The sequence below is a fragment of the Nyctereutes procyonoides genome, unplaced genomic scaffold (genome assembly GCF_905146905.1).
Source record: "Nyctereutes procyonoides isolate TBG_1078 unplaced genomic scaffold, NYPRO_anot_genome, whole genome shotgun sequence".
Lineage (NCBI taxonomy): Eukaryota > Metazoa > Chordata > Mammalia > Carnivora > Canidae > Nyctereutes > Nyctereutes procyonoides.
The window spans coordinates 40,517,135-40,532,445 of record NW_026575133.1 but is presented as its reverse complement, the minus strand read 5'-3'; the positions used below and the strand labels follow the sequence as shown (position 1 = coordinate 40,532,445).

Here is a 15,311-nt window from a genome sequence, read left to right as displayed (position 1 = left end):
CAAGTGCAGCCACGCCTGGCCTGGGAAGGGCCGCAGCCCTGCTGGCTGCCCCAAACCCGTTGAGACAGAGGACACTGAAGACAACTCTTTATCCTCGACCGGGTGGCCAGCCTGTGTCTGGGAAAGACCCAGAGGTGAAAACCCAGCCTGCATTCCCCCTGCGCCATGTCCCTGTCCCCAGCCCTCCACACCCTTCCGGTGTCACGCAGCTGGGCTGCCATGGAGAGCAGGGCTCCTTCACCCACAGGCCCCGGGGTGCGGGGGTGGGGGGGGGAATGAGTGTAAAGGTGTCATGCCACAGAGGTGTCACCTGGGTCCTCGTCGCCCTGAGCCCTCAGGCGGTGTCACACAAGGTCTCCCAGCACCCAGGGCTGTGTGGTGCCCCCGAGCCTCTCACATGGGGAGGGGAGTGGACTGGACGGTGCCCCCCGCCCCCCAATTCTGCAGGGCTCCGGGTCGGGCGGGCCGTGGCCCAGCGAGAAGCCCTGGGCGAGGGTAGGCCCGACGGAGCAGGGACCAGGCGGGGGGACCGTGGAGCCGGGCCTCCCGCGCCCCTGCCACCTGCGGGCGCCCTGGGCCCCCCGCCCCCGCCCCCCGCGCGGCGACGCCCCCGGGAGGCCCGGGGCGGGGTGGGAAGGTGGAGCAGCCTCCCGCGCTCTCGCTCTCGCAAGGAGGAAGTTCTCGGGGCCGCCGGCTTCCTCTCCCTGCCGAGCACCCGAGCAGGAAGTGGCCGGGCCGGGCCTGGCTGCAGCGGGCGGCGGGGGGCGCGGCGCGGGGTGCGGCGCGGGGGCCTCGGCTCCCCTCGGAGGCTCCCCTCGGAGGCTCCCCTCGGAGGCGCGGGGCGCGGGGCGCGGGGTGGCCCCCCGAGGCCCGCCATGGTCCCCTGCTGGAACCACGGCAACATCACCCGCTCCAAGGCCGAGGAGCTGCTGTCCAGGACGGGCAAGGACGGGAGCTTCCTCGTGCGCGCCAGCGAGTCCATCTCCAGGGCCTACGCGCTGTGTGTGCTGTAAGTGCAGGCCCGGGGGGCGGGGGGGCGGGGGGCAGGCTGTCCTGTGTCCTGGGAGGCCTGGACCCCTCTGGCGTGTCCCCCAGATTTGCCCGGGGTCCGGCCGAGCCCCACGATGGGCCCGCTGGGCCTCGGAGCTCCCCCAGGGCCGCCCGAGGCCTGCTCCCCGGTTGGGGCTGCCCCCCGGAGCGGTGGGGCCAGGGGCCAGGAGGAGGGGGGCCCTCCAGGGCAGAAGCTCGGGGCTCCCATTGGTCAGCTCAGGTGTGGGACAAGGATGCCCAGCTTGGAAACCCTCCTGGAAGAACACATGTGGCAAGAGGGGACCCTTCCAGAGCCGTAGGCGAGGGCTTTTTGGAAGCCCTCATTCAGGGAGCCAGGATATGGGGTGTGTTCGCTCAAGAAAGAGCTTTCTGTTCACCCAGAAGTTGCACTGCGGGCCCCGAGAGCAGAGAAAGTGACCATCACCTACAGGGACAGCTTCTTCTCTCCCCACCTCAGCGCTGCGCGGCGTCCCCCACCCATGTTGGCCTCTCTGCCACCATCAACCCTCCACCCCCCTCCCAGCTCTGGGATATTGCTCAATGCCCCAGTTGTCTTAACGACCGGGGAACCAGCCACTTGCTGAAGGCTCTTTTTTAAAACAGACTTCTTGACCTCGTCTGAAGAAGGCCGTCACCCTGCAGGCCTGCTGTCTAACAGGGCAGTGCCAGGGCACAGCGGGGGACAGGTTGTCCCCCTGCACCTCCCTGGTAGCATCCGTGGACTTGCAGAAAGTTCCCTCTGACCAGGCAAGAGGGGAAGTAGGTCACGGAACACGGACCTGTCTTGAGCATTGAGTGTAGGCGTTGGTCTTGGTGTTATCCCATTTCATCCTCGCGGCAACCTTAACTACAGGTCCCGTATCACTCCCCATTGCAGATGAGGAAACTGAGGCTCAGATAGGTTACAAGACCAACGGTGGTTGAAGCCAGGGCTACCTGCCCAAAGGCTGCACCCAGACAACCAGACTCTTGCCACCCACTCCTAACCGTGGCAAGCCAAGTGTGAGCATAGGTTCCAGGGGGACAGCAGGAGAAGACAGAGTGCTAACAAGGACACAGCTGGCCAACAGGCCCGAGCACTGACTGCACCAGAGACCCCCCTCCCGAGGCCAGCTTCCCTCACTCCCCCATTCTCACACTCCAGGGAAGGGACCCAGGACTTCCCCACAAGCGCTGCCCCCATGGGCACCCGCCAACTGGGTCTTAGAAAGGATGGGAAGACTCTAAACTGACTCCACTGGGCCTACACGGATGTCTCTCCTGCCTCCCTGGACCCGAGTGGAAGGCCGATGCTGTTGGGTATTGGCTGTGTGCTAGGCCTCTGCGGAGAGCTTCCAGGGCCATAGTTCACTAACCCCTACAGTGGCCCTTTGGTCAGGGAGTGCGGGTTGTGTGCAGGTTACAGACGCAGTCTGCGACTCCACACTGGCAGCACACTGGCAAGCCAGAGCCCCGACAGGGCCTGGAGGCCCTTGGGAACCTGTGCTCCCACGGCCCCTGCCTGCGGGTGGGGGAAAGTGCCCGGAGAGGGCCAGGCCTCTGGCTCCGCTGCCCCGCTGGCTGGTGGCAGGCTGGGGTCCAGGCCTGGTTTCCCGTATCCCTTCCCCCACCACTCCTGCCCTCCCCTTGTCTGCACCGAATTACTGTCAGAGCTGCAGCAGGTGTACAGGGTCTGCCTCTCAGGACAGGTGCCCATGATGCCCACAGGTGTCCTCTCTCCTCTTAGCTGAGGCCTGGATGCCTTATCAGTCTCCTGTCTTCAAACCCCTTTTAGTTCTAGGCCCCACGGCTTGGATTCCTCCCTGGGGGCCCTGCTCTCTGGCCAGGCCCAGGGCTCTCCTTTCCGCTCTGTTCTTTGAGGGAAGCCACTCTTCTTCCTGCAGGGTCAGAAGCCACCAAACTTTCCCCAAACCAGGCACACATCATCCCTTCACCATCTTGAATTTTGCCAATTAAGGAGATTTAAGAATGAAAAACCTGAATAACATCTAACAGCCACCTTCCAAAGGCTTATTTTGTGGAAGAAAGCATCCTTGAACATCAAAAAAGCAGAAAAAGTGTCCTCTTTAAAAAGAAAGAGCGAGAGAGAAAGAAGGAAAGAAAGAGGGAGCCAGTCCTTGCAATCAAATTAGTTAACTTTCGGGCAGCCCCGGTGGCACAGCGGTTTAGCGCTGCCTGCAGCCCAGGGTGTGATCCTGGAGACCCAGGATTGAGTCCCACATCAGGCTTCCTGTAAGGAGCCTGGTTCTCTCTCTGCCTGTGTCTGCCCCCCTCTCTCTCTGTCTCTATGAATAAATAAAATCTTAAAAAAAAAAAAAAAACAAATTAGAGTTAACTTTCCCTGTGGCCTGGTACAGACCTGGCCCCACACCATCTGGGTCCACAGCCTAGTGCTGGGAACCCCGACGGGGCGAAAAGCAACTGGGCTTTCCTCAGTTTCATAAGTGACAGGCTTCGCCCCATCTGCTGTCTCTCTGGAAGTCGGCTGTGAGTGCCGGGCCCCGGGGGGTGCGGCTGTGGGGTCAGGGCTCTCACAGTGAGCCAGGGCTGCAGAAGGAAGCCACCGTGGAGGAGGACCTCCTGCCCCGGCCCAGTGGCCAGAGCTTCTCCCCTCTGCCCTCTGGTGAGTGAGGAGACAGCAGGGAACCTCCCAACTGCTGCTTTAGGGGCAGCTGTGTGTGGAGCACCAGGAACTGAGTACAGCTTCCCCCCAGTGGCCTTGTGGCCCAGATTTGACTATTTAAATGAAACGAGGGAGGGGGTGAGGGAGACACCCAAAGACAAGGCTGCAATTCAGGGCCGCCCATGTGATGAGAGCGTACATTCACCCCAGGCCTTGCGAACCCACATTTCCTCTCGAGAGGTCAGCCCTACCACTGTGCTGGGCAGGAAAGCTCAGCCCTCTCCTCAGCAGCTCAGAAAGCCCCGCTTCAGGGAGACTCCGGAGGCCTATCTTGGGCCCAGAGAGGTGGAAGGGGACAACCCCAGGCAGCTGGCCATATGGTTTGAGTCCGTCTTGTGGCAAGGGGCTCAAAAACCCGAGCGACAGGGGGCTCTTCCAGATAGGAACTGTGTCATCCTCACCTGACCTGACTCAAACCACCACGGGTACCTGGAGGGGGTGTCCGGCCCATCTTGGATGGGATGCTGAGAGGCAGTCAAGGTCGTGCCCTCCTCTCCTGCTGGGATGGCACCTCCACGTGGGGCCAGGGTGCCCATCGGGTGCATCTCCTTGGGGGATGGTGGTCCCTCAGTGGAAGGGGCCAGGGCTCAGCGGGGCTGGCCTCTCTTTGCTCAGGCTGCACAGCCACACCTAGAACGATGGTCCAGCACTGTTGGGAATAGAAGCTGCCTGGTTGGGTGGTCTTCCCACCAAAGCATGCTGGGGAGAGTTGGCTTCCCTCCTGGGGGAGGGGCAGGCCTTCGGTTCAGGAACCAGTGCCTCGTCCAGCTGGCCAGGCAGGGAAGTAGTCTTGGTTTCCTCAGCGCGCAGCGTCCCGCAAGCTGCCCAGGCGCACCACAGTCACCTTCCCAGGGACAGCGTACCAGGCAGCCGGGACTCTGGCCTCAGCACAGCCCCAAAGATGAAGAGGCCCAAGAAGGACATTGAGCCACCCAAATTTCCCTCAAGAAGGCATCCTTCTTGTTGGGAAGCTAGAGCGTGATAGGGCCGCTTGTGGTAGAGCAAGCCCGAAGCCTCCCTCCCCTAACAAAGGGTGGTTACTAACCAGTTCTGTCCAAACTGCAAAAGGCTTGCGGAGGCCTCTGGTGTGCCCGGGCTCTGTTCTAGGCTCTCTGCGTGTATTCAGTCACTGTCCTCAATGGCCTTTGGAGGAAGGACTGTCATTATCCCTGCTTTACAGACGAGGAAGCAGGCCCAGAGAGGTTAGCTGACATGCCACATTTACAGGACTGATAAACGGCAGGGCCAGGACTTGAACTTGGGCTGTTCTTGGGAAGCAGAGAGACGGGAGCCAGCAAGCCTGGGTGTGTGTGGGGTCAGGGAGGCCTGGAAAGGGGAGCCACAGAGAAGGGACTTGGGAGGGCAGCAATGTCCAGGAGAGGCGTAAAGCCATTGCCCATGGTGTGAACGTGTGGCTAGAACCCCACTTCCTCCAACCCCCTTCCAGAGTCTGCGTCAGGTTTGCACGCTCATTGATTATTCTTGTGGCAGTGCAAAGAAATACTGGTTTTCGTATCTGGCGTTGACAGAAAGCAGGGATAAACTCTGGCACAGGCAGTAGCCAGCAGCCAGAGCTGGAGGACCACGGGCTCTTGAAATCCAGTTGACATGAGTTTGTCCAAGGGCGACTCTTCTGTGTTTTCTGTCTGCGTGCAAGACAGGAGGGAATGGCGTGCCCTGAAGGCCTGTGTGTTTAACAGATCACTGGCATCTTCTATGTGAAGTGAATCTGAACAACCTGAGTGTCTCCAGCCTTCGGTGCCCATGCCCAGCACTCCAGGGCAACCCTTTGAGAACCAGCGCAGGCTCTGGCTTTGGCATGTTTTGCAAGCTTACCTACCCGATGGGTTAAAGCCCCCTGCACGCAGATGCCGGACCTTCTCCGTTGAATGGTCCCCTTTCCTGGAGCGTGAGCCAAGCATGGTGAAGAAATGGCAGTGGTGCTCCTAGCTAGGCCTTCCTTCCCCACCCCAGCGATGGAGTGAGAGGAGGCCTGCCTTTCCTGCCCTAATCCATGCTGTGCCACACAGTCCTTGGGGGTGAGCCCTCTGTGGTTAGCTACATCTGATATGGGTTCCAACACTGGCCAGACACCAACCTCCCTGTGCCCTCCCAGCATCCTCACTGGTGAGATGCCCAGTTCTTGGGTTAATTTTTTATAAATTTATATATTTTATATAATTTGTATAAGTTTTTTAATATAATTTGTATAATTTGTATAATGATATTTGTAGATTATATAATTTGTATAAGTCACATCCCATAAAATCACCCTTTGTACAGTATACAATTCAGTGGTGTTTGGGACATTCATCATGTTGTATTTCATATTAGCAGAATCATAGAATATGTGGCTTTTTTCACCTAGTGTGATGCTTTTGAGGATCATCTATGCTGTAGCCTGGGGGTTCCTTTTTGGCTAAATAATTGTCTGTTGTGTGGATAGACCACATTTTATGTATCCATTCATCAGTTAATGGACATGTGGGTTGTTTCCACTTTTTGGCTATTATGAATAATGCTGGTGTGAATGGTCATGGGCAAGTTTTTGTTGTGAACGTGTGTTTTCCAGTGGTCTTGGGTGGAATTGCTGAGCCCTACAGTAATTCTAGCTTTTTGTGGGATTTGTTACACTGTTTTCCACAGAAGCTGCACCATTTAAATCCCCATCAGCCACACGTGAGGGCTCTGATTTTCCCACAGCTTCACCAAGCCTTGCTGTTATCTTTTTGGTAATTATTCCAGTGGGTGCAAAGTGGCATCTTATTGTCACCTTGAGTTGTGTTTCCATAATGGATAATGGTGCTGAGTTTCTTTTCTTTTCATGTGTTTATTTGCTGTTTTTCTATCTTATTTGGAGAAATGTGTATTCAGATCCTCTGCCCACTTAAAAAATTGGGTTATTTGTCTATCTCTTGCTGTCATTGGATTATTGAGAGGATAAAATGGGAGAACGTGGGCAACTTGTGTGACCCAAGGCCAGGCACACAGTAAGCACCCACTGAACACTGGCTATTATTTTGTACAAGTCATAGAGTGAGTAGTGACATCTCAGATGCAGGGGAGTATGGGCCCATCTGTGAAGCAAATTCCACAGCAGAAGGAAAGAGGAGAGCGCGGGCAGAGTGTCACTTCTAGAACTTCCTGGAGCCCTGTAAAAGCCTCCGGGAGACAGTGAGCTGTCATGTGGGGCCTCCTCAGAGGAAGTGCTCAAAGAGATAAGACAGGAAGAGCACTTGAATGGTGCATGAGTGTCCAGTGGCCGCTGGGGCCGGGGTCAAGTGCCCGGAAGCCTGAGGGAGAGAGGGGTCTGAGCCGTGGATGCCAGGAAGAACTACCAGGTAGATTGAAGATAAAGTCAAGAAGGAATGGTGGCCACCTTAAGACTGATTAACTATCTCCCATTTAGGAGGGAGATGCTGAAGAGACAAAAGTCCTGGGGCTCTGAAGAGGGAGCCCAGCATGTGGACAGGATGAGGATCAGTGCTGGTAGCTGCAGCATGGAAGAAAGGAAAGATCTGGCCCCCAGAATGGCAGGCTTGTTCTCCCCATTTCCTTTCTCCCATGCTCACTTCACACCCTCTTTGTCCATTAATTAGAAAAACATCGTGTTGACAAGGACCAGCACCCAAACAATTTGGGTTCAGTGACTTTTCTAAAATAACCCCAGACAGGGCTGGCTCCCAAAGGGTCAGCTGGTCCAGCCCTCTCACTTGCCAACCAGGAACCTGGCCTCCAGAGAGGAAAGGCTTGTGAGGCCATCACAGGCGTTGGTGGCAATGTAGAACTAGATCTTCTGATAAACACTGCAGTGTTCTTTCAAGTAACTTAAAAAAAAAATACAGTATTAAGTATAATGTACAAAGAGTGCCAAATGTAAAGAAGGAAAATAATCACCCAATTGCCGAGAGATTCACATAAATACTGTTAATTTGTAGGTGTATCTTCTCACCCTCTCTTTGTTCCTCTTTCTCCATAGATATATAAATCTCTGTAATATATATATAGCTATAACCATGTATTTTGGTCTGTGTTTTCTAGCAACATTAACATTTCCCTGTTAGTTAAAAAATTTTTTTCCTAAATATCATATTTAACGAGTGCCAAGATTCTGTTACATAATGTGCTGCAATTTATGAAGCGACTCTGGTATTGTCAGACGTTTAAGTTACCAGTAGTGTTTTGTTGTTATAAACATGATGATGATGAAGGTCTTTTTGCAGAAATGTGACATTTCTGGTTATAGATTCCCAGGGGCGGAAATACTGGATCAAAGGATAGAAATGTTTTTAGGCTCTTGATACAGAATGACAAATTGCTTTCCAGAAATTTTGTTCCATTTTATGCTCTGGTTGGCTGTACAAGAGACTGCCCACTTGATTCCAGTCTCCCTATTCTGAATATTTGCACTTAAAAAAAAAAATTAAGTTTCAAAGTGAAAGGTGTTTAATTTCTGTTCATTTTTCTTTGCATTTCTTGATTGCAATCATAGTAAACTTGTTTGCTAGGACTGTTGACCTTCATAATTCCTCTTTGGTGAATGATCTGTCCATTCTCTTTGCCATTTTTCTTTTGAAGCTGTGGTTTTTCTGTTATGTTTTTTGCGTGAAGTCTTTATATCACTTTTGTTGCAAATATTTTCCCTGTGGTTTTTGCCTTTAAACTTTGTGATTTCTTTGACGTTCAAAGATTGTAAATTTTCATGAAGCCTATCAGTCTTTTTCCTTTGTGATTTTTTTTCTCCTTTGCTTTTCAATGTAAAGAGTCCCTCTGCACATGGATATTCTGGGGTTTTTTTCCAGTGGGAGGCGGGAGGGTTAGGACAGGACCCATGGGACTTGATAGACTCGGGCTAAGGATGATTTTCCCTGTCCAATCTCCAGCGATTCTGCGGGGCTTTGGTTTCCTCATCTGAAAATCAAGGCTAAGAATACTTATGTAGTAGTGTCAGTGGGTAGATTGAACAAATGTGTAATCATGTGGAAGGCATTTGGCAAAAACAGATAGAGAAATGATAAGTTTTTTCGGTTTTATTCTGTTTTGCTTTTTCACATTGAACAATTTGATCCCTCCAGAATTAATTCATTGAAGGCTGTAAGACAAAGGTGTATGTGTATTTTTTTTGAGTAACCAGTCATCTTTCTCAAAAAGTTTTCTGGAATGATTTACTCCTTTTCCTTTTCTGATTCTTCTTTCACTGTATATTAAGTCTTATATATCTCTTTCTTGCCTGCTTACCCTGTTCCACGTATGTCTGATGTTCTTACACTGATATCATACCAAATGCATCACCACGATATTATAAACGATTTTGCAGCTGCTGAGGAGTGCGGTTGGTGATTTGCATATCTATTATTTTCTAGTATTTTTCCAAGTGAACCAGCTAATAATTTTGTCAAGTTGGAAAATAAGTATAGCTTCCCCTCTTTAAAATTTTGTAATTTGGGGGGGCATAGATCCTTCCTATTTCTTGTTATAATTACTTCTGATTACTTTATAATTGTGTTACTTTTGTAAATGATACCTTTTCCCTCCAGTCACCCTTTTGTGGTAACTGATAACAAAGGGAAGTTCTAGTTTTTATAAATTCATCTTTTATTCTGTCACTTTACTTACTCCTCATTATTTCAAATTGTTTTTCATTTGCTTCTCTTAGATTTTCTTGATAGATAATCATGTTATATATAAATTATGAGATCATTTTGTGGTCTCCTTTCCAGATACTTGTAATTCTGATTTAGATTTCATAGTTTGTTACATTGGCCAGTATTTCTAAAACTCTGAAGTGGGGAATATTGGGAAGAGAACATATCCACCTCAAAGTTCTGTGAGAGTCAAACACGACAGTGCCTGGGAAGGACTTGATACAATATCCCCAGGATGTTAGCATTTGACAAAAGTTAATTGTTGCTCTTTGTCATGTCAAACAAGGACCCATCTTTTCGTAGTTTTATAAAGTTTTGAATGATTAAATAGTGAATTTTATCAAATGCCTTTTAAATATCTATTGAGATGACTATGTTGTTTCCCTTATTTCATTTATGGGTATAAATAGTTTTATTTTATAAATTCCCTAACATTAACCACTTTTGCATGATTTAAATGAACTATTCTTGATTATGTAAATTTTTTACTGTACTCTGAATTTTATTTAGGATTTTTGTATATATGCTCATAGGTGAGATTGATTTATATGATATTGGTCAAGTTACAGTTAAGAGTCATGTAAATTTTATAAAATATGTAGACATTTATGTGGAATCATCATCATCTGATTTTTTTGAAATATTAAGAAAAATTCAGCAGAGGTGCTTTTCCTCAGGGCTACTTAAAGATAATTTTTATTTATTCTATTTATTTTTTTTAAACTTTATTTTTAAGTAATCTCCACACCCAGCGTGGGGCCCTAACTCATAACCCCAAGATCAAGAGTTGCATGCTTCACCGACTGAACCAGCCATGCATCCCAAGGATCATTTTTATATATTTGCTTCAGTTTCTTCTTTGGTGTTGATTTATTCTTGCTTTCTATCTCTTGTTTCACTTTTGATAAGTTATCTATATTTTTCAGAAAACAGTCCATTTGTTGAGCTTTTCAAATTTGCTAGCACACAATTATGCATCGTTTTCTGTAATTTTGAGGTTTCTCTTTTATTCGTGTTCTTTCCTCTTTTCCCCGTTTTGATTTTGTTTCCTCCTTGTGCTGGCCAGGGTCCCAGCAGGGAATAGATGGCATAATTCAAAAGGGTGACAGGCATAGGGAAGGCCACACAGCCTGGAGCCAGCAACCAAGGGAAACCATTCCCACTCCTGAAGAGCCAGGGGACAGGCTGTCCCCCAGCCTTCCGACTGGAGCTGTGGCCTCTGCCAGAGGCAGGATGGGGTCAGGGGACCGAATGCCCCCCCTCCCATGCTCCTCTCACTCTGTCTGTGCCAGATCTGGATGAGGCAGCCTGCACAGGTCTGTCTCCCAGACACAGGGCAGGTGAAGGATGGAGCCCCTCTAGATGCTGGCTAGGAGGAGGGTGAAGCATTTTTTCTTTCCTTTATTCAATTTGCCAAAGGGTTGGACATTTAATTTTCTGCTCTTAGATTTATTACCTGTTCTTGTTCTGCTTTTTCTTTTTATTTAAAAAAATTATCTGTGCTTTCAGAAACCCCTACTTATGTATGTATGAGGACAGAGACCTGTCTTCTCTATTTATCCTGTTCCCTTCCGGTCTTTTCTCTCTGTTCTTTCTTGAGTTTTTCATCCTCTTTAGCATTCTCCAGGACTCAAGCTGCTGTGTATTGTGCCTCTTATGGGGTTTAGTGCGGAGTCGTGAATTCCTGGGTTTTCCCATCTGATCACTTTTCCTTGTCTCACCGGGCTCACTCTTTACAATTGACCTTTCTCATGCCAGAGATGCAGTGGTGTACTGAGTTCACAAGTCAGACCTCGCTAGAATGTCTTTTATTCTCTTTTGCAGTGATTCTATGAAACATGGAAGTAACATATTTGAGTCCTTAGGAAAATTATGCCCTTCTTTCAAGTGGTGATATATTTTCATGGGTCTGGTGATTTTTTTTTTTCTGACAAAGACCTGTCAGGAAAAGTTGGAACAGATTCTTTTGGAGATCAGAGTGGGTTTCTGCCCAGATCCTCTTCCCAGACAAAAAAGGACCAGCAGGGGTGGGGGTGGGAGCCCCGATCTGAGACCCAGCCGAGGGGGTAAGTGATGAGGGGTGACATGGCTCATGGAAAGGTGGGCTTCCTCCCAGGGGTCTCATACAAGGAACAATGTGCTGGGCCCCTGGGGTACAGGGGCAGGGCACTCAGCAGACCCCCACCAGTACTCTGGCTGCCTCCCTACCACCTTTCACTTGGTCACCTGGCTTCTTCTCACCTTCTTTCTTCTGAACTAATGGCCTCTTGTAATTTCTCCATTTTCTTAGTCTCTCCGCCTGGATTCTTTGAGGTTTTGGTTGTGAACAATGAATGCCCTTGGTCCCTGGGGCTAATATACATTTTTCCCTTGTTTCTATATTGGTCCAAGTGGCTTTTCTGAATGCAGGGCTTTCACCTGAATTCTCCCACTCCATCTTCTTGAGAAATCTACAATATTTAAGCAAGAAAAAAAAATGTACAAACGACATTAGAAATTAGAACTGATCTATAATAAGAATGACAAAGGAGCTTAAAAACAATTATAGAGCACACTCAATCAATTGGCAGAGGGAGACAGAGATGCTAATGAGGTTCTTGAATTTTAGTTTGATGTTTTTCTCCTCCCCCACTACGCCCCGCCCCCCCCCCCCCCCCACTGCCGCCATGGGGCTCACCATGGTAAAGGATGTTTCCGGGCATGCTTGTCAGTGTTCATTTGGCTAAGAGTAGTCATACAGAAATAGCAATATTTATCCAAGAGACTAAAAATGCCATAGCATTTTCTTTTTACTTCCATTTGCTTGTCCTCTTGCATTCATGTAAAACTTCCCAAGCCATATTAGGATTGATCTGGAAAAGCCCTTCCCAGAGGAAGCATCTTCCCACTTAGAACAGGGTGGGCACCTGCTGTCACCTGGCAGCTGTTCAGGGTCACGTGGGAAGTTTACTCTAAGTCCCAGTTCATTTGAGAGTGAGACAACCTCCCACATACCCGGCCCAGCACCATCTAACCTGGGCCTCCAGTGGGACTATTCCTAACACGATTGTCCTGAAATGCAACCCAGTCCCTGGAAGGAGTAGCGGCTGAGGACCAGTGTCAGCACCCTAAATTGTTACTAAATCCCCACAAGGGGCCGGGAAGGGCTGGACGAGACAGTCATAGCACGTTGTCTGGATTATGTTCTGGTGCAGTTGCTGTCAAAGAGGATTTAGTGGTGGGATCTTCACTAAACATTTCATGTGTAAGATGGTGTGTGCAAATATGTGTATATGTGTAGGTTATGCGTCTGTATGTAGGCACGTGTGTGTATGTATACACATGTGTGTTCTCTGTGTGTTTGTACACATTTATGCATCTGGGACCAGAGTGAGGTGCAGCCACTGAGGAGTGGGGTTGGCCCAGGAGCGCCCCCTTCCATCTGCCTGCAGAGCCCCCAGTGCCCCGTGGCATGCAGTCTGGAACCACTGGTCTCCTGCGGCTGGGTGTGACAGCGGTGGCAGTGGTCGTGACATTGTAGTTTTCCCTCAAAGATGTGAAGGGACCCAGCTCCAGGGACAGCGTGGCGGCTGCTGGGATGTCACTGTCTAAGGGGAAGTGTCCTGTCTTCCTGTTGTACTAGCTTTTGAATTGTGATCTGTTTGAGTAACGTGGGACCGCTTCTGTGTTTCAGTGTTCCTAGAACATCTTTGAAAAAGCCAGAAAGGCTTGTCTGCCACCCTAGATTAACTAAAAGGGCTTCCTGTTCTGTGCAGCTGCTCTGTCCCTCTCCCTGTGACCCTGTTCTTTACAGGCTGATGTTTTGAGCCTGCACAACTTCTTCCACAAATTAGCTGCCCTCAGCCAAATAAGACGGGTCTGGCCCTGGTCTCATTTGCATATCTCCGGGAGGAAGTGTCATGAGAACAAGCAGTGAAAGATAAGAGCACAGCAGGGGTGGAGCTACCCCTCTGGCACTGGTGACAGGCCCTGCAGAGGGGCCCCGGGCTGGTGGGGTTAGGGATGGGGGAGTGGGGTCCGGGGCCTGGGGCGGTTCTCCGTTTCTGGGACATCTCCGGGAGGTGAGGTGACAGTGGCCTAGAGAGTCCTCCGTGCCATCTCTGAAATGAGCCAGTTGTGCTGTCAGCCCTTGCTCTGGAGAGACGGGACCGGGTGCAGGGAAATGAGCACTCAGAGATGACAGAAAGACAGGAAAAGAAACTTCCCTGTGACAAACGAAGAGCCAGGGCCCGGTGGAAGTGAAATTACCTAAACCCGCTCTCCAAAACTTTCTTGAAACATCCACTGGTTCAAAAGCCAAAAAAAAGATTGTAAAATTGACCACATAAAATCATAAAACCTCTACACAGCTAAAAAAAATAAGATAATAATACTCTAAAATTGTTCCATAAGCACTGTCAACCGTAAGTAACTCCCAAAATATATTGTGGCATGTATCAAAGTCTTACAAATGCATAAGCAAAAGATGATTTAAAAGAAAAAAAAAAAAGTAAGCCAAACACATGAAAAGCAATTCGCAGAAAAAGAAAGACAAATAGTGAAACATGGGAACGTGTTCAACCTTTCTCATAAAGAAAGGCAGATTAAAGTGAGTACTCATTTTTCTTTAACCTCTCAGATTTGCAAAGATGAAAATGTCTGATAGCAGCCTGTTGGCAGGGTGTGGGGAAATAGACACATCCGGTTAGTGGGAGGCTCATCAATCTCTCCAAGTATAAAGCCCGAGGTGCGGCTCTTCTCCTGGTGGTGATCTCCCCGCAGCCACTCCCACAGGTCAGCACGAGCGGCGTTGAGCGTGCTCCGGGCACTATTCTAAATGCTCTTCCTACATTAACTCACTCAGTTGACACAGCAACAGGTGGCTGGTGTTATGGTCCCCATCGTGCTGGTGGGGAGGCTGACCCTGTGACTTCGCCGGTTACACAAGGGGTAGGCACAGAGATGCTCCCTGCAGCACCGTTAGGAAAGTACAGAGCTAAAAATAACTACCCCTCCGGCCTCGGCCTCGAGGGTCCCTCAGACAACTGATCGCACAGCCACGTGGTGGAACATGAGCTGGGAAGACCTCTAAGATCTGTTTTTTTGGTGAGAAGAGCAAATTTCAGAACAACATATATACTGTGATGCTATTTGCATTTAAAAAGATAGGTACGTGTCCGTTTCTGTGTGCACTTGAGAGTTCTGGAATGATTTACAAAAAGGAGAAGTCAATCTAAGAAGCAGAGCTCAAGAGGAGGGGAAGGAGCAGAAATGTCTTTTTCATCTTTTATCTTTATGGTTTTAAATTGTTTAAACTAGTATATAATTTTTTAATTTTTAAAAAGATTGTATTTATTTATTTGAGTGAGAGAGAGAGCAAGAGCAAGCGTGAGTTGGGGGGAGAAGCAGAGGGAGAGGGAGAAGCAGACTCCCCACTGAGCAGGGAGCCGGATGCAGGACTCCATCCCAGGACCCTGGGATCAGGACCTGAGCCAAAGGCAAACACTTAACCAACTGAGCCACCCAGGCATCCCCTAAACTAGTGTATCATTTTGGTTTTGTTTGTTTGTTTTGTTTTGTTTTGTTTTATTTATTCATGAGAGACAGAGAGAGAGAGAGAGAGAGAGAGAGGCAGAGACACAGGCAGAGGGAGAAGCAGGCTCCATGCAGGGAGCCTGATGCGGGCCTCGATCCCCAGACTCCAGGATCACACCCTGGGCCGAAGACAGGCACTAGACTGCTGAGCCACCCAGGGTTCCCCACTAGTGTATAATTTTGAAATCTAGTTAAACAGGAGTGCCTGGGTGGCTCTATTCATTAAACGTCAGACTCACCCTTAGCTCAGGTCTTGATCTCAAGGTTATGAGTTCAAGCCCCTTGTTGGGCTCCATGCTAGGCGTGGAGTCTACTTTAAAAAGTAATAATAAGGGATCCCTGGGTGGCGCAGCGGTTTG

The 15,311-nt window shown here is 49.7% G+C and overlaps 1 protein-coding gene across 1 annotated transcript in view; it reads left to right on the top strand.

Annotated features, from left to right (window-relative positions):
- Positions 1-793: 793 nt before the first annotated feature.
- INPP5D (inositol polyphosphate-5-phosphatase D) overlaps positions 794-15,311 on the top strand; it is a 120,222-nt gene continuing 105,704 nt past the window's right edge. The window contains exon 1 of the mRNA XM_055300669.1: positions 794-1,009. Coding sequence (XP_055156644.1) covers positions 876-1,009 — 134 coding nt within the window. The 5' untranslated portion in view covers positions 794-875. The remainder of the gene's footprint in view (positions 1,010-15,311) is intronic.